The following is a 25,655-nucleotide window of genomic DNA, read 5'->3' as shown; positions in this document are numbered from 1 at the left end:
CACACACACACACACACACACACACACACACACACACAGAGAGAGAGAGAGAGAGAGAGAGAGAGAGAGAGAGAGAGAGAGAGAGAGAGAGAGAGAGAATGAATATGTTTGGAAGGTGGTGTGTGGGGTGCCGGAGGAAGAGAGGGGAGGGACCAGTTCCCTCAGCGCCTATGTCTAGTGGATGCACACTTCTGGCAAGGCGGATCCATTCATCTTGAAGAGTAATCCTCACTGCAGAGTGGGGGAGACAGTCGTATTAATTTGTGCCTCCACGATCTCATCTTCATTGGGGGAACAGAGTATTTGTTACTGGAACCGCTAATGGAGCAGTTTGCCAGCAATTTTCCCATTTCAAACAACATCTCAGCTGCTAATGTGGAATGGTTTGTCAGGCCTACCCATAACACAGACAAATCACTCTCTAGGCAAAGGGAAGGGGGAATGAGCAGGAGCCCAAAGAGGAAGGGCGGGTGAGAGGAGAGGGAGCATCAGGACAGATCATTCTTGGCTGCTGGATGAACACGGTTTACAAATGAGACTGCCACGGTCTGTTAGCAATGTCTTTGTGCCCTGCTGGAGGGGGTGGGGAGGCCACTTTCCTGGGACTGCAGTCAGAGGCAGGTTGGACAGGGGCCTTGTTGGCTGACTGGCTGCTGGTGAGTCACCAAAGCTTGCTAGAGGGACTTGGAGACCATGGGCTACTGGATACAGCCACCCACAGAGGCCGTCCTGACAGAATTTCCAAGGACGTTCTCATTTTCCAACTGAGTAGAGAGTTCAGCAGCGATTTCTCAGCCAGGGCTACAGCTCTGCAGATCTCTGCGGCAACGCAAGCTCTCCAGGCATCGTGTGAGTCACTTGCCACTCAGGAAAGGGATTCCATGGTTTGCTGCCTTTGGAGAAAAGCATTGTCTACAAGGATGGTGACCCTTTTCCTTTTTGACAGGGGAATTCATGGCTCCTTGCTGTAGCTAGAAGCCTGTGTGTGTAAAGCAACTTTGGGTACAAGTTCTGTTATCTATCTGTACATTTATAACCAACCAGCCTCCACTTTGGCAAGTACTTGGCACGAGACCTCAAGGACTTTTAAGAGAGGCTGTTGACAGAGTTGAATCCAAGACAGCCCATCACAGAACTGAATTTCACTGCTACCATATAATCAAGAGAAACATCATTTATGGACTTGTGTTGTTTATGTCTATTATTTCAGCTGTACTGGCCCATTTGCAGACAAAAGAAACCTCGAGGGATCAAATAGCTTGTCAAAAAGAACAAAGCTAGTTAGCGGTGGAATTGATGAGTCTTATTTCTATCCTTTGGTCACATTTCTTGTCCCTATTTACGAAAATGGGTAAACAGAGGCTTTCTCAAAGTCACCAGAAAGTCTGAGGCCTTAAGACCCCACTGACATCACAGATATAGATTTTCAGTAGATAAGGAACCTCTCAGAGCTGAGGAATGAGGGACAGAGACGTAAATACTGTCCAGCTCTCTGGATCCATGGGCTCCATGGATTCAACCAACTGTGCTTAAAAAAAAAAAAAATTCATAAGAAGGCATCTACTTCAACATGGATAGAGTTTCTTGCCATTATTTCCTAAACAAAGCAGTCTACTTACACAGTACTGACACTGTTAGGTACTATGAGTGGTTAAGAGGACTTCCAGGGTACAGGAGGACGTTCATAGGTTATACCCATTTTATATAATGGATTTGAGCATCTGAGGATTAGGAGTTTTGTGGGGTTCCTGAAAGCACCCCACCCATGCATATATAATATGCATATGGAGTACAAGGGAGTGAGGCTTGTCCAATAGGCAAAGAACTCCAAGCTTAATCTATTAAACCTGGTGGAGACCTTGGCTTGTATCCTGCAATCCTCAGATTTTCTTACTCTAGAGATGGGCTTTAGCTGTATTTCTCAGCCTCCCATTGGACCCTTCATGGAGTGTCAAAGGCATGACATGCTCAGGAGGCAGTGAGACTGCTTTGGTGGTGGTGATGGTGTAGTTGTGAACTGCCCATGTCCCTAAGTAAAAAAGCCAAGAGAAAAGACAGTAACATTAAGAACTAACAAGTGTATAGAGGTCAGTCACTGCGCTTTGAGTCTTATATGGCATGTCAAACTTAATATTTACACACCTGTGAGGTGTAGCTATAAGTTCTTACCACCTCCCTTCTCTCACTCCCTTCTTTTGCGACACAATCCCCTTACATCTAGCCCAGGCAGAAACAGAATGTATGCTCTTCCTGCTGTAGCCTCTAGAGTACTAGGATTACAGGCATGCACCACCATGCCGCAATTCCCTAACCCTACTTTAATCATGAGAGTGCTGAGCTGCAGAGAGGCAAAGACACTGGGCAATGTTAGGAGAAGCTAGAGCGGGCTTTCAATTCAAGTTCATCTGATTCCAAAGCCCTGACTCTCAACCACCGGGTTTCATAGAACCGTCATTCTGGTTCCCGCCGGCTCATCCGCAGGGAAAATGGCCCTCCTGTCAGGGGAATGGGAGGGTGCAACGTGTACATGTGAATGTACACGGGCACACAGTCTCACAGAGCAAGGACCTTGAGGTGGTTGAACATGTCACCCGTCCTGCAGCTTGGAACAAGGAGGCAATGATCTAGTCTCCCAATGAATACGCATCATTGTAAAGGACAAGAAGCCCAAGCATTAGGAAAATCTGTCACATTTCAGGCAAGTCTGAAGCCAGCAGCTGTTTTAGGACTCTCGTAACTGGCACATGTGTCTTGCTTTGTCTGGCAAACATTCTTCAGGCTGCAAACAGATTTAATAGAGCTAGCATAAAAACAAACATACAAATCAAACATCCAAACATCTTCTTGCACCAGCAAAAACAATGGGAACATCTGATGGGGGTTTCAGCCATTTGTTCGCACTGTATTGATTTGTCCTAGTTCCTCAGGTGCTCCCTTAATGATGTGTCATTTGCAAACATGCGACTGAACACGATATATTTCTGGCAAGACGTAAGTCACCATGAGGGCAGAAAGAATGCAGGGCTATGTCCAGTATGGGGGTGCGCCTATCAGTCACCCCATAAAGGAGATCCTGGGGCTATGTTAGATGCTGGCAACGATGATAGGATGATGAACATCTAGCATTTATCAAGGGCTTCTGAATGTCAGACAGGGTGCCCTTCATACACTGGCTCACCTATTCTTTTCTACAGAGAGACGAAGCATGCAGTACTGTCCATGCAGGAGTGGCCCAAGAGGTCATTTTGCCTAAGATCATGAATGGAAGCCAGACTGCTGTGACCCAAGTACCTGGCTCCTTAACTCTAGGCTCTACTATCTCAGGGTTGGGAAATAAAGAAAGTGTATTCTTCCAGTCCTTGCCAGTTAAGGAGTTTCTTAATTGCCACTGCTCTTAGTTTCCTCTGACTCAATAACTCCCCCACTCCTCTCTCTCTCTCTCTCACACACACCTGTTATATGTGCATGTGCATTTGGAGGTTGGTGTTGGGTCTCTTCCTCCATCGACCCCCACCTTTATTACTGGACCTGAAGCTCAATTCAACTAGGCTGACTGGTTAATGAACTCCAGGGATCTGCCAATTTTGGCTGCTCTCCAAGGCTGAACTATAGGCACAGACTGCCATGCCCCATGCCCTACTTTTTATGTGGCTTGTGAGGATTTGAACTCGGATCCTCATGCTTGAGCAGCAGGCACTTTATGGACTGAGTCATGTTCTGAGTGCTCTGACTTGGGAATGCTTGTTAGGATATCCATGGAGACCCTGAGGAAGGAAGGAAATCCCACGTTTCCCAAGCCATCCTGAGATATCCGCTGGAGACCATACAAGAACTCAGAGTTCAGAAGTTCAGTTCTTGATACTTGATTATGTCTAGAATAGGGCTGAAGAGAATCCCTTTCAAGGTGTACCCTGAGCCCAGACTAGGCAGTCCCCTTCATTACTTCTGGTCTTAGTAGTGAGGTGTAGTCTCCTCCACTTAATTCATATGTTGGGTCTATAGCGAAGATGAGGAATGTGGGCAAATCTGACATATGCCCTCTCTAATGGACTGTCTGCAGAACACCTGGCATTGCCTATGGGACACAGAGGTAGGTGCAGGCACAGTGCCAGACTTGCTATCCTTATGAGGTGTGTGTGTGTGTGTGTGTGTGTGTGTGTGTGTGTGTGTGTGTGTACAGATGCCCCTGGAGGACATTCTTTAATCTTAAGAAAAAAATGGACAGTGTAGGAATTTGAGACTAAATCATGCTATCACGTCACATGTGAACAGGGTTTTGCTTTTCACATTCCATTTTTAGTGACTTCCAAACACCGCTAACCTTCCAGGTTACACTACTTAATCCTCATAGGAAGTCTTTAGGGAGTTATGGTAACCTGCACTTACCAAAATGGGCTCCCGAATCAGACATGAGATGTTAAACGACGTGCCTGAAGTCAGAGTCAAAAGCAGGATTCAAGTGAAAGACTGCTGACCCCAAGGCTCTGAACCATCCTGTGTCCCGTCACTTTCTTTGTATTGCCAGCATCTGCTCCCATCCCCATCCCCTATCTCCACCCTCACCCAGGCCAGCACCTCAGAAATCTGGTGCTTTTAAACATTGAAGTATCCAAGATGTCTGATTGCTAGTGTTCTGGCTGTCTGTTTGTTTGTTTGGTCATATTTTTTTAAACTACACAACTTTTGTAAGCTCCAAGTCTAGCTAAGCCAGTGTCTCCGGATGTCAGCTGACTATGAGGTTGATGTTGGGGCATGCGTTCCTTCCAGATGTCCACTTACAGCTTTCCACGGAAGCCCATCTACAGCCCATCCCCCCATCAAGTCAGTTTTCCTTCCACGGCAAAGGACACAAGACACTGGAAGACACCACACAGGGATTCAGAGCGGAAGAGACGGAACTGAGAATCAGAAGGAACTCTTCACACAGATGGTCCCTCTAGAGCATTTGAAGGCCCAGGAGGGAGTCTGCAGACCAAGAACACAAGTGTGCAGGTCTCCGGTTCTTCCTTGAATCTTTCCCAGCTGGAGGCTGGAGCCAGTTCAGAGAAACACCAGGGAGCTACGTGAACAGTGCCCTTGATGGAAGCCGAGTTTCGAGGAAAATCTACAGCAAACCCTCACTATGGGTTTTCTGGAAGAAAGCTATTTTTAGAGAAATTGGCTCTGGCATGCGAGGAGACCAGCACACACTTCTCTGAAAAAAAAAAAAAAAATCTAAGAGAGACTGCCAGGTTGCTTTGCATGAGAGATAGGAACTCCTTCCAAATGTTGGGAGCGTGGACCATTTCCCAAGGTTAAGATGATTTAAAAGAATCTGTGATGGCTATGGACTGAGAAAAGGAAGTGGGGAGTCTGGCACCATGCCAAGCATTCCTAAGTGGGGAGATATGAATCTGGATTATAGGTGGCCATGGGCAAGAGGTAGAATTCTTGACATTAAAGAGAAGGCCAAGTTCCGACGCAGTCTGGGCTGATAAATCAAATGCACCTTTTCTGCTGAGGTGCATCCTGCCGTTTCAACTCTGCTCCTCTTTCCTCTCTCATTACTCACCTCCTGGTGTCCTATCACCGCTACAAGGACATACTCTAGCTGCCTCAGAGACTTTGGGCTAACACACGGGTCCCCAAGCCCGGGCACCGCTGGTGTTCTCTACCACACATTCTCTCTTACACATCACCATTAAACTACTCCCCTGAACCACAGGGACTTAATCCATCTGCTTTGGTCTCTCAGCTTTGTTTCATCACAGAGGAGAACGAGGCAAGCGCAGCGAGAGAAGTCCTGTGTGATCCATCTGGTAGACGGTGGGTGCCCAATAAGCAGGGGCAACCTTATTACCATGTCTGCATATATTTGCATGAAGATGAGCTACTCTCAAGTTCAAGTCACACCGTATGTGGCTAGCCTCCATCTACAATCAATCCTCCTGCCCATAACTCTTAAAAGAACCGACTGTCTTCATGGAGGGCCCTGTTCAGGAGGTGCCTCCTAGGATACACCTTTGGACTCTTGTCGCCACAAAGAATGAAAGTGGCGTTGGGCGTTGGTGGCGCACGCCTTTAATCCCAGCACTCGGGAGGCAGAGGCAGGCGGATCTTTGTGAGTTCGAGGCCAGCCTGGGCTACCAAGAGAGTTCCAGTAAAGGCGCAAAGCTACACAGAGAAACCCTGTCTCAAAAAAAACAAAACAACAAAACAAAGCAAAACAAAAAACCAGAATGAAAGTGGCAGTAATACCTCAGTAGCTATGGTTGGGAACAATGATTATTGTTAACAGTATATCTTCTATGCCGGACACAATGCCAAGCATCTTGCAGTACGTGCCATTTATGAAGCACTGAGGAAGTACCATCAGCCTCTGCAGTTCCCAGATGAGAGAAGGAAGACTCAGAAAAATTATTTGCCAGTGGCTACGAGGCAAGGCCAGAGGTGGCATGGGGGTCTGCTGGAGCACACCACCTTTACCTCCACATAGTTGTGGTGGGGTCTGCTGGAGCATACTTCATAACCACCATGTGGTTGCTGTTCATCTTTGGAAACACCCTACCTAGGCTGTCCATTCCTGGACTTTCTGATCTTATAAACTAGGTCATTGCTTATTTTTTATAATTATCCAGAAAAGGCAATCTATATGTATGCATATTATATAATGCATACACATATTCTGTCTGCAGTGATAACAGTAAAAAGAAGGAAGTCTGGAAGTTTTAAGGATGTTGCTTTAAAATGACATTTTTGCTCAATTAAAAAAAAAACTATCACATTGTTCTTTGCTTTATCCCTTTAACTTATAGTGGTTGAAATCTCAGGAATCATCTCATATTAACATCCTAGTTTGTCAACGTTGGTTTTAATAGTCAGTGTCCAGATGAGAATCCAGTCACCCGGGTGTGATCTGGCCAGTATAAGGTACACCTGCAGTTTTGAACTTCTGGAAACCTGAGCTGACCTGTGAGGTCCACATTTGGGGACATATGGGAAGCTGGAAAGGAAGGGAGACGGACTGGGATGGGGCAGCATCCCTGGATACAGCCTAATAGTTTAACTTGGCCCCTTCCTTCAGTCTGTGAGCAAGCATCTTGGCCAAGAGGAAGGTCTCTGGGTGCCAAAGAACAAGATAGAAAACTTGGCAGGTAGAAGGGGAGAAGAATGGAAGAAGTCTGGGGCAAGCCATGGGAATCTGCAAGGATGTGAGGGCAGGCAGGTGTTCTCACCAGGACACCCACCTTGAGAGGGCCAAAGTCCCACCTGACATGGGCCTCTGAGAAAGAAAAGCACAGTTAACGAGGCAGACGAAGACGTGGCAGTGAGATAGATGTGGGGAAGTCATGGGGCTGGGAGAAAAAGGAAAATGAGCCAAGAAGGGAGCCAATGATGACGAGAAAAGCAGAAAGGGATGGACAAGAAGAGGAGAGGTGGGCCAGGGCTCTGCACACTCCAGTAGAGGGCGCTCTCCAGCTCTAGGGCACAGTGGTGTGGACAGCTATGGCGGCGATCCATGACTGACCCTCGGCTGGAAGGCACTTGCACAACAGCCTCACAGAGCGTGGAAAGCACTCACCAGCTTGTGCCCGCAGTAAGTGGGATGGGCAAACCTGTGCCCTCTGAGGCTGGGGCAGAGAATCGAGGAAGAGATGGTGAGGGAGACGGAAGAAAAGCAAGCCAGGACTCCACACTGGGAGACACTCGCTTCTTCCTATCTCAACCAGGGTGCAACCAAAGCCCTTAACCCGCCCCATGGTCTGGTCCCCGTTTCACCTCTGACCTTAGTTCCTGCTACCTCCAGCCTGGTTTCCTCCACTTCAGTCACAATGGCCTCCTGGTGTGCCAGACACACTTGCACCCCAGGGCCTTGGCACACAACACTCCCCCACCTCTACTCATCTGACTCCAGAGATCAATCCTGTTACCCCTTTTGTTTGCTTTAGCTCCTTTCCTGGCTTCATTTTTTTTTTTTCTCCACGTACCAGCCACTTTGGGACCTGACTTATTATTTGATCTCTCTAGAACATACAGGCCACAGCAGCAGACACCCTGTCTACACTGTGTGTTGCTGCCCCACAGACACACAAACTGCCGCACAGACACCCAGAAGAAGTGGTGAGTGGACCGGGTATCGGAATGAGTTGAGAACAGAGGTGTATGACCAGGGGAGGTGGAGGCAAAGACAGAGCAGGAGGGGGTGGTTATGCAGCTGAGGGGCCAGGGAATTTATGACTTTCATTTTGAGGGATTTCATCCCATGTTGTTTGGAGGCTCCCTCCATTGAGTGCTAATGGGAAAGACAGGAAAAGACACAACTGTGACCCTTTAAGAGCTGGCTTGAGGTCAGCGCTGACCGATGCCCTACTCATCTTAGAATGAGACAACAGCCATTTTCTAATTCACGAGGGAAGATGACCAAGGCTGAGCCATGAGGATACGTCCGACTCCAGAGTCTCCCATTTGTACACATGCACAAACACACACAATCTTGTCTCGTTACCCGAAGAGCTAAAGGACAAAAGTCTCATAGGAGTGACAAAGAGCCATGGAACCACTTCAGTGTTTTCCTTCCTCTGATACTGCCACCACTGTGTAGTCCCCTTGTCCCTGTACAGAGGCCTTCACTGAGTGCTCACATACAGTATTTCATCTTGTTTTCACTAAGATCCACTGGAATTAATACTACAATTATCAGGTTATCACTGGTGAGAAAACCAAAGAAAACATGGAGAACTAGTTTACCAAATGTCAGACAGACAGACAGGATACAGGAGATCCAGGGTACAGAATCCATCTGACCCCAGGCAGGGATTGACAGCTTGCTGAGGAGGACCAGGCAGAATACATTTTAGACGATGTGCACCTTGTAATCTTTGGTCATAACTATTTATTGCATACTGCCCCATGGGGCCAGCCAAAGACAGTATAAACAAACAGGGAAGCATGTGTCCCAATAAAAACTTTATTTGTAACATAGATGTTAGGTGTACCTCCTATAGGCTGTAGGTTGATGACACTATTCTTGAGTCTATGTTCTTGACCACTGAGTCATTATACTGATGAAAACCTAGAAGCCTAGAGAAGAGGTTCCTGGGAGTTTTTAATGGCCACAGTTCACAGCCCAGCATTCTGGGAGTCGACTGAGGGACTGCCTGAGTCAGAGAGGTGAGCTAACTAGGGATAGAGGAATGGCAAATGGGTACTTACATTTCTACAATGCCCTCTGGCAGGTTGGCAGGGATCTCTGTCAGTCCCTTCCCTCGGCAGTCCACGATGTTATTACTGCATGTGCAAGCAGAAGGACAGGACAGGGAGTTGGCATTGCAGGATGGAGCCTCGGAGTGGGGACCTGTGAAGCCAGAATGTAATGGTCAACTCATGTCAGTGTTAGAAGCCTCCTGGCATTGAGCCTCCTGATCAGCTTCCCCAGCATGCAGCTTTTGTGATAAGCAATCTGGTGAATTACCATCAGTGGACACAAGAGAGGTTCTGGCCTTGACCCCACTGTGTGTGGGTCATCTCACCTGCTTTATTATCCCATCATCCTGCTGCTTCTACAGAAAGAGGCATTCCGAGCATGCACCACATATGGAACTATGCCATCAGAATCTGAAGGGCACACACAACGACCACTTTCTCTGTGTGCCCAGCATCTGAACGATTCCTTGGAGTTTTTGTTTACAGCTGGTGGCAGGATGCTGATGGCAGACACCACTTCCATTCTAGGGCTGAAAGTCACTGGTGTCACAACCAAGTAGGAGGCTAAAATGTGGCAGAATTTCTCCCACTGCAGCATTGATCTTGTCAAAATATCAGTATATTGACCAGAAGTGACACCCAAGCCATATCCAAGTGGCTTTTGTGTCCAGGGGAGAGTCAAATTAAATTTACTAGATAAGAGGTGAGTAAGACACTACATATTTTGGAATCAGCTTTTCACTGTTTGAGAATCAGTGTACATTTAAATGTGATTAAAAGCCCAAGTAAATGGTATCTCAGGAGTTTAGTTTGAAGACAAAACATAGATTTTGCTACTAACTCAATTCAGGATTCAAAGACTCCTCAAGAACCCCATGACTTCCTTTGGTTGTCAGGTCAAGCCCTAAATGCAAGACACACACTGAAATGTAAGGACACTGGCAAAATTCTCCTGCTTTGATTGCCACCTTCCACTGAGGTAAGAATCTCAACTACGTGGTTTGTTTTTTACATGTGGACCTGGCTCAGTGGCATCCTCAGTCCTTAGCCTGTGGTCTTGGGATGGAGCCATCAACTAGCATCTCAATGTCTTTCCGCATCTCCTGCTGAGCGAAGCAAGCTCAGATAAACTCTGCATCTTGCCTCACTGCTCAGACATGGAAGCTCAGGCTTGGCACTTTTGGACACAGATTAAATAGGAAAGATGGGGGAAAATCTGCAGGGGGAAAAAGACTTTTGGTTTGGCCTGTGTTCACTGGAGAAACTGAATCCTGCGTGAGGCCTGCGTCTTGTTAAAGGGGTTGAATGAAACGATGAGCTGAGCCCGGGGCAAGTCCTCTTCTGCACACCAAGGTTCTAAGTGGAGAATTCCATACCTCACACCCAGGAGGGTCCAGGGCCTCCTTTCTGTAGAAGCCCAAATTGTGCCTAGAGCTCAACCTAGAATGTTCTTCTTCCCGGAAATGCCCACCCAATGACCCAAGATTCCTACTGCCCTATACCTCATACCAGTACACAAAACCATAAATATTTAAAGACAGCATCTTAACCAAGATGCTTGACAAAACATGTAGACAACAAGAACTTCAGAGACACCAGTGGCACACTAGAGGACCCCAAAGGGACCACGGAACACGTCATACAGCTGGTGACTTATACCCAAACTCAAACATGCTCTTAGAGAGGAGGGAATCCAGCTTTACTGCAAAGCAAGAGAAGTTGTTCTGTTTCTGAGAAAGAGGCAAAGCAGGAAGCCAGCGTGGAGGAGCCTGGGGTCAGGAGCCAGCAGGTGTGTGGCTGCGACTAGCAGCTGTGGAGTACCACAGACCAGGCTTGGATCGCAGTCCTCTTACTTCATTCGTGCTTCTTTGTGCCTCAGTTTCCCTCACCTGGAAAATGGCGGGGGTGGGGGGAATCGCTGTACCTAACCTGGAGTATGGCTTTGCTGTGAAGCAGAGGCAGCTGGTGGATAAAGACCGTTTAGAAGGATGCCTGGCAGGGGCCACTCTTGGGTCTTTTCTCCCTCCAACTGTCGGAGTTCCTGGACAATCGGCAGAGCTGAGCTTTCCCGCTCCCATCTCCGCAGATGAGCACGAATTCTGAGGTCCTCAGTGGGGCTGCTAAGCCGCCTGACCTTCAGAACAATGGAATGCTGCAGGTGTGGGACACCTCGAGGTGTGTTTTATTCTCACTTCTTCCTGCAAACGTACCGTGGGTCCAGCATGGAGGGACCCATCCTATCACCCTTATTAGTACAAGGAAGCCGGGAACAGCTGGCCTTGGATGCCAGGGTTTTTGAAGTGTAGATGACTTTCCCCAAGGAAAGCTGCCAGACCGGGCCTCCTACATGAAGGGGTAAATGCACATGGCTGAGCTAGGAGAACTGTCATACCCCGGATATCTTCCTGTAAGGGGGAAATGCTGGTCTGAGTCTGGCAATTCCACCCATTCAGGCAGAAGGAGCTGAGGATGGCCCCTTTGATCAGGCAAATATTACTTATAGAGTATGTGTCAGAAAAGCTGAGATGGGGAAAGGCATCAAATTCAAGGGCTCCCGTTGGTGACAAGAGTGGAGTTTTTCAAAGGTGCCCCTCTGACTTCTGTGTTGAAATGAATGAATTCTCAACCAGACTTAGGGTAGCAGTCCCCTGGGAACTGCCTGGGTCTTCCCTGGGTGGTTCTAAGTCAGCTGGTGGTATACATTTTGTTTCAAGGCATGTTGTCAAGGCAAAAAGAAAAGAAAAACTTTAAAAAAAGATTCCTTAACCAGGTCACTAACAACACCTTTAATTACATGAGAAAACGATGGTAATTATAGCCTCTGTCAGCACCCTGGGCTGGCAGCTTCCCAGGCAGGCATCTACCATCCTATTGTGGGGAGGCCAATGCCTCCTGGTTTAAACACTCTAGGTTTCAATCTGATTGAAAGACAGATTCCCTCCCTCTGCAAGCACACCCCTCTGATGAATGAGTGACAGCCAGGTCCAGTCCCCTAAAGGCCTGGGTGTCTGTAAGTGATGGCAGAAGTCCCAACCCTTTGCTGTCTCTGTGCAGACTGGGAATGTACATTCTATAAGGCAATGGCTTACTGTTATATTCTCACTGTCTACAACAGGCCTCAGCACAGAATGAACTTAATAGACACACTTTGGATGAAGAGGATGGGCACATGAACGAATTGGCTTAGGAGCCTGGAAGAGGTGGGGAGAATGTTCCCCACGCTACAGAGGTGGGAGTTACTTCTGGATGTCCCCAAGGAAAGGCTCCCTGAGTTCTGAGTGTTCTGGCTCGGGGAGGCAGGTTCAGGTGTTGAGTAGGAGATGGAGTGGCCATGGAAGATGGGACCTCTTCCCGACATTCACTCTACTGCAGTTCAGTGCTAGCCACGCCTATTACCCAGTGCATGGACAATGGAGACACCAGCCCTTCCTTACACGACACAAACATCAGGGTTTCCCAGACCAGAAGCATGAGGATGGGGAAGATGAAGCAGGAATGGTCCCCAGCTAAACCTCTCCTCAGGAAGGTGGCTGTGGGCACAGGCCCAGTGGTGCATTAGTGATCCCACCTGGGCTGACCATACAGGTCCTCTCCTAGTGGCCAGAGAGAAGGAAGTGGGATCCATGGCTAGAAGCTGCTCCCTGCTCAGGCATCACATCATCTCCGCTCTTCTTCTAACTGGCCAAACAGGATGGTCTAGCATTGCAAGGCCCAGGCTTGTCTGCCCAGATGATGGATAGAGATCGCTGGCTTTGGTCTTGGATGGGCCCCTGGAGACGTCAAGAGTGACCACCTTTCTCCCAACAGTAGCCAGCATGCATGAATGAAGACTACACTGCATCCAGGGCCTGGATATATGATACCACTTGGCCCTCAATGAACCCATGATCCCAACTCTACGTCTGTCCTTTTCATTGCACTGACGATGACGAACCCGCAACCTACAAAGTTAAAGAAACTACTGAAGATCACAGACCTGGAGAACAACGGCATTCTCACGTCTGGCTGAACGCTTTCCTGTCTCTTCTTGGGGAAAAAAAATAACCCCACCTTAAATATCACTTTTTATTGCTACAGAATTGAAAATCCAAGGAGCTTAGGAACCTCAAGAGGAAGGAGGAGGGGCCAAGACATGGACTGTGTAAGCTACACTAGCAAGGGGAGAACACTCTCGTGTTTCTTTCTGGTTAAAAAAAAAAATCACCCACTAGAGTGCAGAGTAAAAATATCCAATGGCCTTGTGAGCATGTTGAAATAAATTAATTCCAGTATTCAAATTAAGCTTCCCAACTGGCCTCTGGCCTTTCAAAAGCCAACAACAGACTGGAGAGACAATGGCGCTCCAGCAATTACGATGAGAATATAAATGAATATGATTTAAATACCAGAGGCATGATAATTTTGGAAATGGCTAAATAAACCTAATAATCTCATTCCTGCAATGTTCAATTATGGTATTTTAATTAAAACCTCCTAAGGAGAGGGGTGGCTAGACACAGCCTACCTTAATTATCTTTATACTTAGTAACTAGTCTCAAATAGAAAGAATAAGAGAATGGAAGAAAGTTTCTGTCTCCAGGGAGATAAGTATATTTTATTTTTGAATGGTAAAAGAGGAAATTTATGGAGCGGCTGTTGGGATTCAGCATTGTTTAGGGCACCTGGAAAAAAATGAGATTTGTCCTTTACTACTGGAGGATAAGACTGATATCTTTATGTAAAGATATTTCATATTCAAGGCCACAGGTCTGGAGTGGATAGACAAATCAATGGGCTCAAAGACATTCAAAGGAAAGAGATAATTGATTCAGGAGGTCAAATAGTTAACAAAGAGCCATAAATTATGAATAATGACAGGTAGGAACTCTTTGGGATTAAGGTATCAGGAAAGAAACACATGGAAAATAAATCTTAGGATATGAACTCCCAAATAAGACAGTTAAATGAAGATTAAAAAAAAAAAAACAAACTTACAAAGCATGTGAACTGAACCCTATCTCGAATATATTACACACTTTGATACAACTCTGATATGTTCCAAGGGACAAGCGGATGAAACATGGCCTGTGGGTCCTTAAAGCCCTCAGGCTCTAGAAACAAAAGATGCTGATAGAGAAATCCTTTAGTAGTCACTGAAGGAAGCCGGGCAAGGCAGCCTGTTCCACATAGAAGACACTCTGATAAAAGATAAAATAGAGATGCATTCCCCTCACCCTGGTTTAAAAAAAAAATCCCAATTGCCTCCCCAGAGGGAGGAAATAAACATCTTAGCCTGCAGGGGTACAGTTGACAGGAGATGCATTTTGCTAAGCGCGTAGCTGGCAGAGTTCTGGTTAGCTGGAGAGATAACGTACCCGTGTCCACGGCTTCTTGTGGAGGTGAGGGGAGGCCAGGTTGAGGATGGCTGGCTTTAATTCAAGGGCGCTCACTATCAGGGACTTGAGCAGGCAGGGCCTTCCAGCTGAGTGAAAGATAAGGCCTTTCGTATCTCTGGAGCTGTGTTTGGGGCCCAGGGAGGTTTTTCTCCTGCCACTTAGACAAGGAACTCTGGCGCCGCAGCTACAGGCACAGAAGACTTGACTGGCGCTCCATGTGCCTGTTGCTCCTGAGTGACGATCTGCATCGTTCAGAAGTTCTTGTCCCTTACTGAAGTGCCCTCAGTGAGCTGCTAGATTTGTGTTTGGGCAATTTTAGACAGTCCCAGCCAGGTCCACACCAGGCAGCCTGGACCCCTTGCTGGGCTCTGGCCTGAGGTGGGTGGGTCTGTACCTTCCATGGTGGTGCATGCGAGCAAGGGTGGTGGTGAGGTCCTAGGACAGCCCTTCTCTGTGACCTTCTTCTCAGGGCCTCCCAGCCTGGTCACTCCTGTCTTATTGCCTTATTCCACACTGCTTCTAGCAGCCCTTATCATAGTCTTATAAACTAGCTATCGTACCGAGGAGGTGACAATTACGTGGGGTGTGTACTTGTCATATCTCACTCATCATGGTAGTGTCCATTCTTCACTGGGGCTCAACACACAAGATCCCCCACACATTGTAACTAACTTTGAACTTCTCTAAAGTACTCATTCTGAACAGTCTATGTTTTAACCTGTGGGTGCCTGACAAGTCACTGCAATCATAACCCTTTGCACATAGGGGAAGTCCCTCTGAACGACTGCCCTAAGTTGGTACTACTGGTGAAGGGCAAGATTCATAGCTTACTGATGTCTAGAGATTGGGGGCAGAATTCTCATGTCCTCAAAAGACATCTGGCTTCATGTCAGAAATGACAAGGACCATCATGTGCAATGGGCTTAGCTGCTTTTAGCAGGGAAAGGATAAGGATGTTCTATTCCTACATTTAGCTAAGGAGACTGTGCTAGATCTAGGCCTTTCCAAGGGCTAGGGCTCGGGTACCAGCATTTCCAGGACTGCAGTTGGGCAACCTTGCTCTCCTGGGGCTCAGACTCTGGCTGCTGCTGTTGGACCAGCAGTGTCTGGGCAGTGTGCTGACGGGAGGCAGCTTTCCCGACAGAAGCGTTCATGGTCATATGGTACTTTCCTCTCAGCACCCACCTGTCGTGTAGTGTTTTTACATTCTCCCTAATTAGTTTTCCTCAGTAGCTCTTGGATGGCTCCTGCACTCTGTAATTATTTCTTTCACTGGCACTTATGCCGATACTGCACCCTTTGCCTGATAATTACTGTAATTATAGTCACTATGTTTGAATTTGGTGCCTGTGTGATAAACGGTTTTATTATATGTGTTTGATGGGAAGTGATTCCTAAGTGGGCGTCCATAGGAAGTTATTGAGGTACTACTCAGAGATGAGTTAAAATGTTTTTGGAGAATAAATAACGTGATGAAGCAATAATGCGATGGGGAAAGAGTAGGGAAGAGAGAGGAGGGGCATGTTGAATTCAAGAACTTATTCACACGCAAAGTCTATATACTTGTGGCATCCTGGGGCCTTGATGTTTGTTAATTGAGTTTGTTAAGCCCTCAGTACTATGCTGGTTAGTGTGTGTGTGTGTGTGTGTGTGTGTGTGTGTGTGTGTGTGTGTGTGTGTTTTGGTCAACTTGACCCAAGCTAGAGTTACCTGGGAAGAGGGACATTCAATTGAGAAAATGCCTTCATCAGACTGGCCTATAAGGAAGTCTGTAGGGCATTTTCTTGATTAATGATTGATAAGCATGTGGTCCTGAGCTGTATAAGAAAGTAGGCTGAGCAAGCCATGGGGAGCAAGCCAGTGAGCAGCGTTCCTCCATGGCCTCTGCTTCTGTTCCTGCCTTGAGTTCCTGTCCTGACTTCCCTCAGTGACGGACTGTGAGCTGTAAGATGAACTAAATCCATTCCTCCTCAAGTTGCTTTGGCCCAGGGTTTGATCCCAGCAGAAGACAGCAAACAAGGACAACTGGAAGTAGGCAGTAGCTAAGAAGGGAAAGAGAGCCAAGGTGGGCTCCTTGTGTGCACTGGCTACTGAGCCTCAGCCTTTTAGAGGCCACTGGACTCCAATGCAGCACTGGGTTCCTAGAAACCTATATGATTCTTTGGGAATCGTTGTGTGTGTTTTTCCCCACCTCCCCAAAAAAGCCCCAGGACTTATCTCTACTTCTTTGCCACCAGAAGAGTTGGTAGACATAGACAGAAGCAAACAAAATTTAGGATCTGGTTTAAAAGCTATGCCCTCTCGGAAGATCTTGGGTCACTCGGCCACCTTCCATTCTTGGGAGGTCTCAATTGTTATGTGCCTGTGTGCTTCAGTTCCGAGTGCTATGAAGGCAATCTGGGTCTCCACCCACAGATCAAACCCTTATGTTTGCTCAGCAATTCCTGTGGGCCCACTAAGCCATAATAATCAAACTTCATTTATCTCACTCTTACCAAGTATTATGCTAAGTGCTCTATATCATTATTTTACCTAATCCTCCCACCCATTCTTTGAGCTGTACTCTAGAATTATTTCTATTTCAGGTGAGTGACAACTTGCCAAAAATCACACATCAGCAAGGGGAGAGCTAGGACTTCTGGCCAGACAGGCTTAGTCCAGGGCCTGCATCATCCCGTCTCCCTATTTCTACAAGCATTTAGGTGGCAGAGGGTGTGTAGTCAACGCTAAAACACCTCCATTTCAGCTGCATCCTGATGACATGCTGCTCATCAAATTTGAGGTTTCTTAGAGCCAGGGGGGTCTGGGGCTCAACAGAGTGTGCTTCATGAGTTCTTTTAGCATCTTCTAGTCCAGCTGTCAATAGATCCTTTCTCTGAACTCCTTGCAGAATGCAAGCTCTTCAAGTCGTTACTGCAAACTTAGCTGACTATGGGGTTCCTTCCATACCCATCCCTGGGATGGCTATGATCAGGATCAGGGTCCTGATGGGCATGTGGATCTTAGCCTAGGAGGGCAGAGCAGGTAAGGCAGGCTCACCTGGACACACATACTCCTTCTTCTGCACATCTGCCACATTGAAGCCTCTCAAGTGCACGGGGGCCATGCAGACGGTGAACTGGCCAATCGTCCGCCGCTGTCGCAGCCAATCCGAGAGCCAGGCCAAATGACAATCACAGTACAGATGGTTGGAGTGGAGACGCCTGGGAGAAGGACAGAGGTACCATTATACAGAGAAGAGAGTGAGCTAGACCTCTGGTACCCTTGTCCCCAGCATGACCATTTCCATGAGCCTAGGGCAGCATTCCTGACCCCCATGCACAGGGAAATAATGAGAAGCCACTGATATCTTCATGTGCAGGCCACAGTCAATAGTTCTGAGCAATTTCCATGTCTTCATAGTGATTCTGCTCTTTTCCTTTCTGTGCAAGCAAGCATCAGCACCAAAGTGTGTGTGGGGGGTGGGGGGGGGTGGGGGGAGACACCATTACAGTGTGGTGACAGAGAATGACACCGCACACCCTGGTGTGAGTCACACAGGGTGACTCTGTCGCAGGACTTATGGCTGGCCTAGATGGAGTTCTGCTTCCCTCCAGTTCTGTGGGGCCGTGTGTTCTGCTACAGCCTTAGAGCTGTCTCTTCTTCATTGCCTCTGTGTCCTTTATGATTCCACAGCATGAAATGTGGGGCCTCTAAGCCAGTGCCAACCATGCACTCAAGGCAGGGTGAGGAGGCACGGAGAGAAGGGGCTTTCTGGAGGGCGTGCCTTCTCTCTACCCTCCTATTAAACAAGGTGTTGTCCTGAGAAGGGTCTTGTGATCCTTCGCACTCTCTCCATGGTGCCTGCCTTCACCTTCCATCATCTATTTTACCTGGTGGTTTCCTCCTCTGACTGATCTAGAGGCCTCTGGAAAGATTTCCTGACCATTTCTACACTATGACTCTTCAGTGGGAACTGTGATTCCAGATCACTTTCTTGCTCTTGACTGGGTAAGATTCCCTAGAGGACTCGCCTGCTCCACTTCTGAGGGGAATCCCCTGTAAGTGACTTGAACTTCCTCCTCTGAGCTGGAAGGCAACCAGGACACCCAGGAGCTTCTAGAGGGCTCTCCTTAAGGACTTCATGCCAGCATTGCCCTATAGTTGTTAGAACTGGTGATGCGTGAGTTTTAGTAGCATGGGACTCAGGTTTCTGTGTAAATTTCCAATAGGGAATCCTGGACACGCTAATCAGCCAGCTGCTACCTTGGGACCGTCGAGAGCTCTGTGTCAAACCCATTAATACAGCGCAGCAGCCTAAAGGAGTAGCTCGGATCAAGTATCATAATGAGAGAACTGAAGGGCCCTTGTCCACATCCCACTTAGCACAAGGTCAACATTGCCGAACACTAGCCAAGTGCAGCTAACTCAGGCTGTGTGCTGCCGAGCCTTCTCTCAGCAGTGGGCCCAGAACCCCAGCAGACCAGGTCCACTGGGGCTTGGCTGCCCCAAACCCCATCATTTCAGGTTGGTTAAATGAGCCCCAAACTTACATAAAGTGTAAAACATTTTTATTTTGCTAAAAATACCTGTAGATATTAAGTACTTTTTTTTGTATTTCAGAGTTAAGTCAGATATACTTTCAGAAGCTCCAAGGCCCTAGACATAGAAACTATAAGGTCCTAACACATTTTCCCCCCTTTAGTTTACAAGCCCCAACCCCCTGAGCTAAGGCAAGCATGGCCTCCCCTAAGCCTGGATTCTGAATACCATAAAGCAGTTGAAAAGGGCACTGTGGTCAAAGTCCCAAGCCAGAGGGAAATACCTCAATTGGAGGAGGGTAGGCAAGACCCCTGCTTGCTAATGAGCATGATCACTTGGTGCCAAGAGCAAAGGAAAGACTAGTTACCATTTCCTAAACAGCAGGGAGAAGATGAGGGATTTTCCTATCAGCCCCTAGCAGGTAGCAGTGATGCCTGGGCACATACCATAGTGATTCTGTGAGGGATGGGAGGAGCACAGGGCAGCCTGTGGTGTAGTGTAGGCTGAGGGGAGGGGATTCTGTGTGTGCCAGGAGACTCAGCCAGTTAAGCAGCTTGCCTTTTATGTGCTGTTTGGTGGTAATGCAATGATGTTAAGACACAGAGATGACTTTGAGACAAGCGTGGGTCTCCCTGAGGTGGCTAAATCAGAACACGTTCCCATCAGTTCCAACTGAGCGTGAAGGTTTAGCAAGACAAGAACGAGGTTTAGGCATGCCGGGTTTTAGTCGGGTTCTTCATTTCTGGGTATGCCAGTAAGTCAGAGGCTTCCCTTGTGAAGATAGTGTTAAGTGAGTTTTTTTTCTCAGCCCCAGCAGCCAGCCCCAAGTCTCCCCTCTTCTCAATCTTGTTATAGATGTTTCTATCCTTCTGACTATCTTCCTGAGACCTTCTCCATCCCAATGTGGGATCATGGAAAAGTAGCAGCCTCAACTGATACAGAAGCCACATGGAACCTTAATCAGAAAGCCCTGGCAAGAGACAAGGTTCGCCACCCTCTGGGATATAACCCATCTGAAATGATGGTGGATTCTCTATTTTTTTTTTTTTTTTTTTTTGGTTTTTGGAGACAGAGTTTCTCTGTGTAGCTTTGCACCTTTCCTGAATCTCACTCTGTAGCCCAGGCTGGCCTTGATCTCACAGAGATCTGCCTGGCTCTGCCTCCAGAGTGCTGGGATTAAAGGTGTGCATCACCACCGCCCGGTGATGGTGGATTCTTTAAAGTCATCTTTTACAACATGCTTGGAAGATAAAATGAAGCAACACAGCTCCAGACACTAAGTATGCTTTTTGTTTGTACGTGTATCTGTGTATGTCAGTGCGGCTGTGCATGTGCCATAGCGCACATGTGGAGGTCAGAGGACAACCTAGGGTGTCAGTCTTTGCCTTCTATTGTTTCTGAGATAGTCCCTGTGGCCTGCCACCATGGAAGCCAGGCTAGCTGGCTCACGTGCTTCTGGGGGTTCTCCTGTCTCTTGCCCTAGGTGCCCCAGAATTATTGACCAGTTGTGTACTATTGTGCTGGCTTACTAAGGACTATTTTTAAAAATAATCATGAGCATCATGAAATTTGATGTGGAAATTGCTAAGAATGGGGAGGGAAATTACTTAATGATGATCCACAGTTTTAAGTTGTAAGGGTGATGCCATAGGGTCCCTAGACCACGTGGAAGCTCTGGTTTCTCCTTGCTGTGCTCATCTGGCCCAGGTTCTTCTGTTTTTCATCCCTCTGGGTGATGTGAGCTCTGGCTCTCATGTCAACTATCTAATACTGGCACTGGTTCCTGCTTTCTGACTTTGACCTTTGGGCAGTGATTTCATTCTGGGCCTCAGTGCTACCAGCTATAAAATGGGAAGAAGGACTGTTCTGTGGGTTGAAGTACACATAGGGAGTACATCACACAAGAGCTGGCACGCGGCAGGACCGTGGAAGAAATAGTTGCTGTTATCCCAAGTCCACGAACGGTGGATTTCAGTCTCTTTCTAAACCACAGCCCTGCCTGTCTGTGGCTGCTGCTTACATAGATGTGAAGGCAGCCAGGCGCATACTCTTTGTGATCTTTTGAGGATGGACACACCGTACTCCACACAGATGAGACCACCTCTGTGGAGCAGAAGGCGAGTGAATACAAATGCCAATTTACAAAAGGTGCCTTTTAGCCACAGATGCCAAATTTAATTTCCAGCAAATCCTTTTAGAGAGGGTCAGTGCTCGTTTTCCATCAAATTCGGCTTTCTGAATTCTGTGTAAAAGCTTTCCTTTGGAAATCCCATTTCCGACTTCCTTCCTCTCCCCTCCTCCCTCTTCTCCAACACCCCCCCCCCCCACGCTTTAATTACAGTGAAGGGGGATTAGTCAGTTCGTCCCCAGGGAGTTCTGTACAGAGCCATCTCTGAATTAAACTAAAGAGAAAATGGCAGCAGGCAAGAGAGCAAAGGGACAGACGAGATTGATTGATTGATCTGAACTCATCAGACGGATATTTGGTACCATAGAGAAACATCACAAAAGAAATAAGATAAAACTCCTCACCCACTTCCTCTCCTCACCGTGCCCCAAGCGGGCACCCAAGAGCCCAGGCTAACCACCTCCCTCAACTCTTATGGACCTAGCCTCCCTCTGTCACTGCTGCTGACATAGAGGAGGTGTCAGGAGTTGCTGCAAGGCTGTGTTCTGTAGTGAGAACCTTCTGGGTACCCACTCCTCTGGAAGAACAGACCCAGTATCCCAAGGCTCACTTCTGACTTCCCGTTTGGAGCCTGGACTTCATACTTCCTCAGCTTAATTGTGGTTTGCTGGGGGCTTGGAAGACCAAATGGAGTCTCCTTAAAATTCTATCACTGTACTGTCCTGTTTTCAGAAGAAGGGTGCTGTGTCATCTGAGGGTCCCCGACAGGAATTTGGGAGCAGAGATGGGAGCGTGGTCTAGGATGATAATTACTGACAATAACTAACACTTCTGTGCACACCTGCAATAAGCATTTCCCATGTCACATCACAGTGCACCCTCCCAGGGACTAATGCAGGCATGTATTAAGTCCCTGACCCAAAGCACAGAAAGATGGAGCTATGTCCTAAGTAAGGGGTGGAGCCTGCACAGAAACTCAGATCTGCCTGCTCCAAAACGCTCTGCACTACTTTCTTACACACCCCTTCCTTGGTCTTGGTCTTCACTCTCACCCAGAGATAAGCTCACTCTTGCAGGAATGCAATGGCGTCCAAACTATATGAGCATGAGGGCTCACTGCCAACAGATTCATGGGCAAGACACCAAGAGGTCCCCACCCCATAGGTCTGGGGAGTAGTGCTTAAAGGATTTTCCATTCTCTTGGATTTCATGTGGCCTGAGGAGCACAGAGGAGCTTGCAATGGTCAGTCCAGATTTCTAGATAATTGTGTGGTGATGATATATAATGCCATCTATTATCTCCCAGGTGATGGGCACTGTATGTGCTTAGTTCCATGTGCTCTTCACCAGCAGTCATATTTATAGAGGAAGGAAAGGCAGGCATAGAGCCAATTAAGGGCAAAGGGCATTTCCGTTCTTTGCTTTGGTCCTAAATGTACATGGCTAAAAGCTGTCAGGGGCTGGCTCTGCCTTTCTACTGTGATGCACACACTCCGAAAGATAAGAACACCAAGCAGGAACCTCTTTGGAAAAGCCAACCTGGTTCTACTGCAGAAAAACTTACAAATCAGCAACTGGCTCAAAGTAGAATGCCCCGGATAACAAGAGGCCTGGGCATGCTTCGGGAGCTTCCAATCTGAAGGTTTAATCTCATCCAGGGCATGAAAAGATGACATACCAAGTGAGTGTATTCGCACATCCAAATGTTGCTCAGAGAGCAGGAACATGTAGCAGGTGGCACCTTGGTGGGACAGAGAAAGGACAAAGATGCCTCCTCCATTCCCAGAAGGGAAAATTCTGACAGAGCCACCGATGGGATACAGCAGGAAAGAAGTCAAGTGGAGGCAGGGGGTTGCCTCATCACATACGTTTTCTGTTTTTAAGTAAGTAGCTTTTGGCAACATAAAACTAACCAATTTTCTACCAAACACAACAAACTCGATGCAGGAAGGCTTCTCACAGTTTTAGGGTGATAAGAAATGAGTTTTCTTGGCACAGCCTGGCAGCTAGGAATCATGGCTGCCCCATGACCCTGCCCTGCACCTGCCTCGTTCACTAAGTCCCCACTTGCTTTAAGACTTTGGGTATGGGAACTGTGTGCCTGGTAGGTTTTATAGGCAGTGACATTAGCACCTGAGGCAGGCCTAAGGCAGGAGAGAGGTGGGGAGGAAGCAGTCTTTACTCACAGAGTCCGAATCTTCGGCATGTGGTTGAAGCTGGTGACCAGGATGCGGCTGATGTTGTTGTTGTTGAGTGTGCTACAGAGATAGAGAAAAAGGAAGTTATGAATGAGGGGCACTGAGATGTTCTTTTTTTTATTATTTTGTTTAATTGGAGCTGAGGATTGAACCCAGGGCCTTGTGCTTGCTAGGCAAGCGCTCTACCACTGAGCTAAATCCCCAACCCTTGAGATGTTCTTAAGTGTTGGGGGGGGGGATGGATGTGGCTGTAAATAAAGTCAACAACTAAGAACCAGAGTACCCAAGTGTCTAGAGACAAGAGGAAACTCTAGATGATGAGGGAATCCACAGTCCTGATTATGTGGGTTCCCTTGCCATCCATGAACAATAAATCCTTGACTTAATCTTGCTATGTGATGAGTGCCTCATTATAATGTCTATCGTTCTTCTTGTTTTGAAAGAGTCATTGTATTTTGAATCACGTGCATGCATATATGTGCGGGTAGGCACATGAGTGCTGGTGCCCACATAGGTCAGAGACATCAGATACCCCAGGAGCTGCCTAGCATGGGTTCTGTGAGAGGAACTTGGGTCCTCACCAAGAACAATACACACAGTGAATGGGCGTTGTTCCTCCAGCCCCGGCATCTTTAATGCCTGCCAGGATAAGTCAGTTACATGCTACTGCTCTCTTTTAGGGAGAGGGAAGATGTCCCCCTTTTGACTGGTAGTGCAGAAACCCCCAAGGAGATGCTATACTCTTGTTACAGGCGAAGAGGCTGAGCTGTAGCCAGGCAAGGCAACTTCCCAGCTTTGCCATCGCTGCTCAGCTCTGCAGATGGATCGGACCAAGCCCTCTCTCACCTCATTCTCGTTTTGTTCACTGCACACACTGCCTTGCACATGATGCTATCTTGATAGGCTGATCTGTGTTTCCCAGGCATCGTCTGGTCCTTCAAGAGTATCTTATCTCAAGAAGGACTAGCTCTCCTATTTCTGGTGCTCTCCTTGACCATGGATGGAGTTGCCACTGGGCAATGTTAGTCCCTTCAGCAGGGAAAAGCATAGAGAAAGATGTGAGCTGTACAAACGGAACTAATGAAATGCAGCTGCTGAAGAATTGAAATCAGGATCTAAGAAAGTGCTGTCTCAGTTTACCTGCTATAACCCCCATTATGAAGGAGAATGAGGCAGCGAGGGAAATCTCTGTGCGGGCTTCTGCAGTTCAGGTAGGCGACTGCACACTGGGCACGTGACCAGGAGTGGGAAGGCCAGGTGGCTCTCCGGCTCTGACCCCACACTTGCTTTGCTTTGCATTCCAAAGAGCAAGAACCGGATCCAGCCTTTGGTCTGCTCCTTCCTGCTGCCCGCTTGCTCCTGGGCTTTTCTTTTCTCTCGTCTTTCCAGAGACAGATCTCACTCTGTCTCATCAGCCCAGAGTCTCTGACTCTTCTTTGGCAACCACAGATCTTCACTGGCTTTAAGAGGAGCCATCGTTAGGGCTCATGGTAAATAGATTACTTTTCCTTCCTTCCTTCCTTCCTTCCTTCCTTCCTTCCTTCCTTCCTTCCTTCCTTCCTTCCTTCCTTCCTTCCCTTCCTCCCCACTCCCTTCCTCTCTTCTTTCTTTCTGACACAGGGTTTCTCCTTGTAGCCCTGGCTGTCCTGGATCTTGATCTATAGAGCAAGCTGTCCTCGAACTCAGAGATTCAGGTTGCCTCTACTCCACCCTGCCAAGGGCTGTAATTAAAGGCACCCACCACCACTGCCTAGCTAAAGAATGTGTAGCCAATGTATATACCAAACTGGCCTCAAATTCAGAGGCCTGCCTTTTTCTTAAAGCGTCTTCTCTATGAGCTACAAACAGAGGGCGTATAGCATGTACTCAGTAAACAGAGCTCATCGATTCCCGACTGTGTTGGAGAGAATCATGTCCTGTCCTGTAGTGTTCTATCCCCCACCTCAACCTTCCAAAGAGAAAGAGTGCTTCATTCAAACACTGTCACCCCAACCCTCAACCCAAGGGGTCCTGCCAATTCTCCCGCCCTTGTGACCTTAGTCCCAAGCAGGGTTCCAGTGATCACACTTGCCACTCAAATCCACTCCTCAAATGCTCTGGTCTCTCCATTACTTTCTTGGTAGGTAGCGGGTAGGGAGCACACAGAGGAAAAGAGCCCAGTTCTTGTTCCCCCACCCTCTGACATCCACTGTATACCCACGATGTGTTCAGCACTGTGCCAGGCATCAGTAGAGAGGAACACACCCTGCT

At 47.7% G+C, this 25,655-nt stretch overlaps 1 protein-coding gene across 1 annotated transcript in view; it reads right to left on the bottom strand.

The window, feature by feature from the left end:
• The window catches only part of Slit3 (slit guidance ligand 3), a 592,872-nt gene that overhangs the window by 124,865 nt on the left and 442,352 nt on the right, over window positions 1-25,655 (bottom strand). Inside the window, exons 7-9 of the mRNA XM_036196765.1 lie at window positions 23,394-23,465; window positions 17,598-17,761; window positions 9,193-9,334 (exon numbers count right to left, since the gene is read on the bottom strand). Coding sequence (XP_036052658.1) covers window positions 9,193-9,334; window positions 17,598-17,761; window positions 23,394-23,465 — 378 coding nt within the window. The remainder of the gene's footprint in view (window positions 1-9,192; window positions 9,335-17,597; window positions 17,762-23,393; window positions 23,466-25,655) is intronic.

Source organism: Onychomys torridus, chromosome 8 (genome assembly GCF_903995425.1).
Source record: "Onychomys torridus chromosome 8, mOncTor1.1, whole genome shotgun sequence".
Classification (NCBI taxonomy): Eukaryota; Metazoa; Chordata; class Mammalia; order Rodentia; family Cricetidae; genus Onychomys; species Onychomys torridus.
The sequence above is the reverse complement of the archived record's forward strand: the minus strand, read 5'-3'. Positions and strand labels throughout refer to the sequence as shown.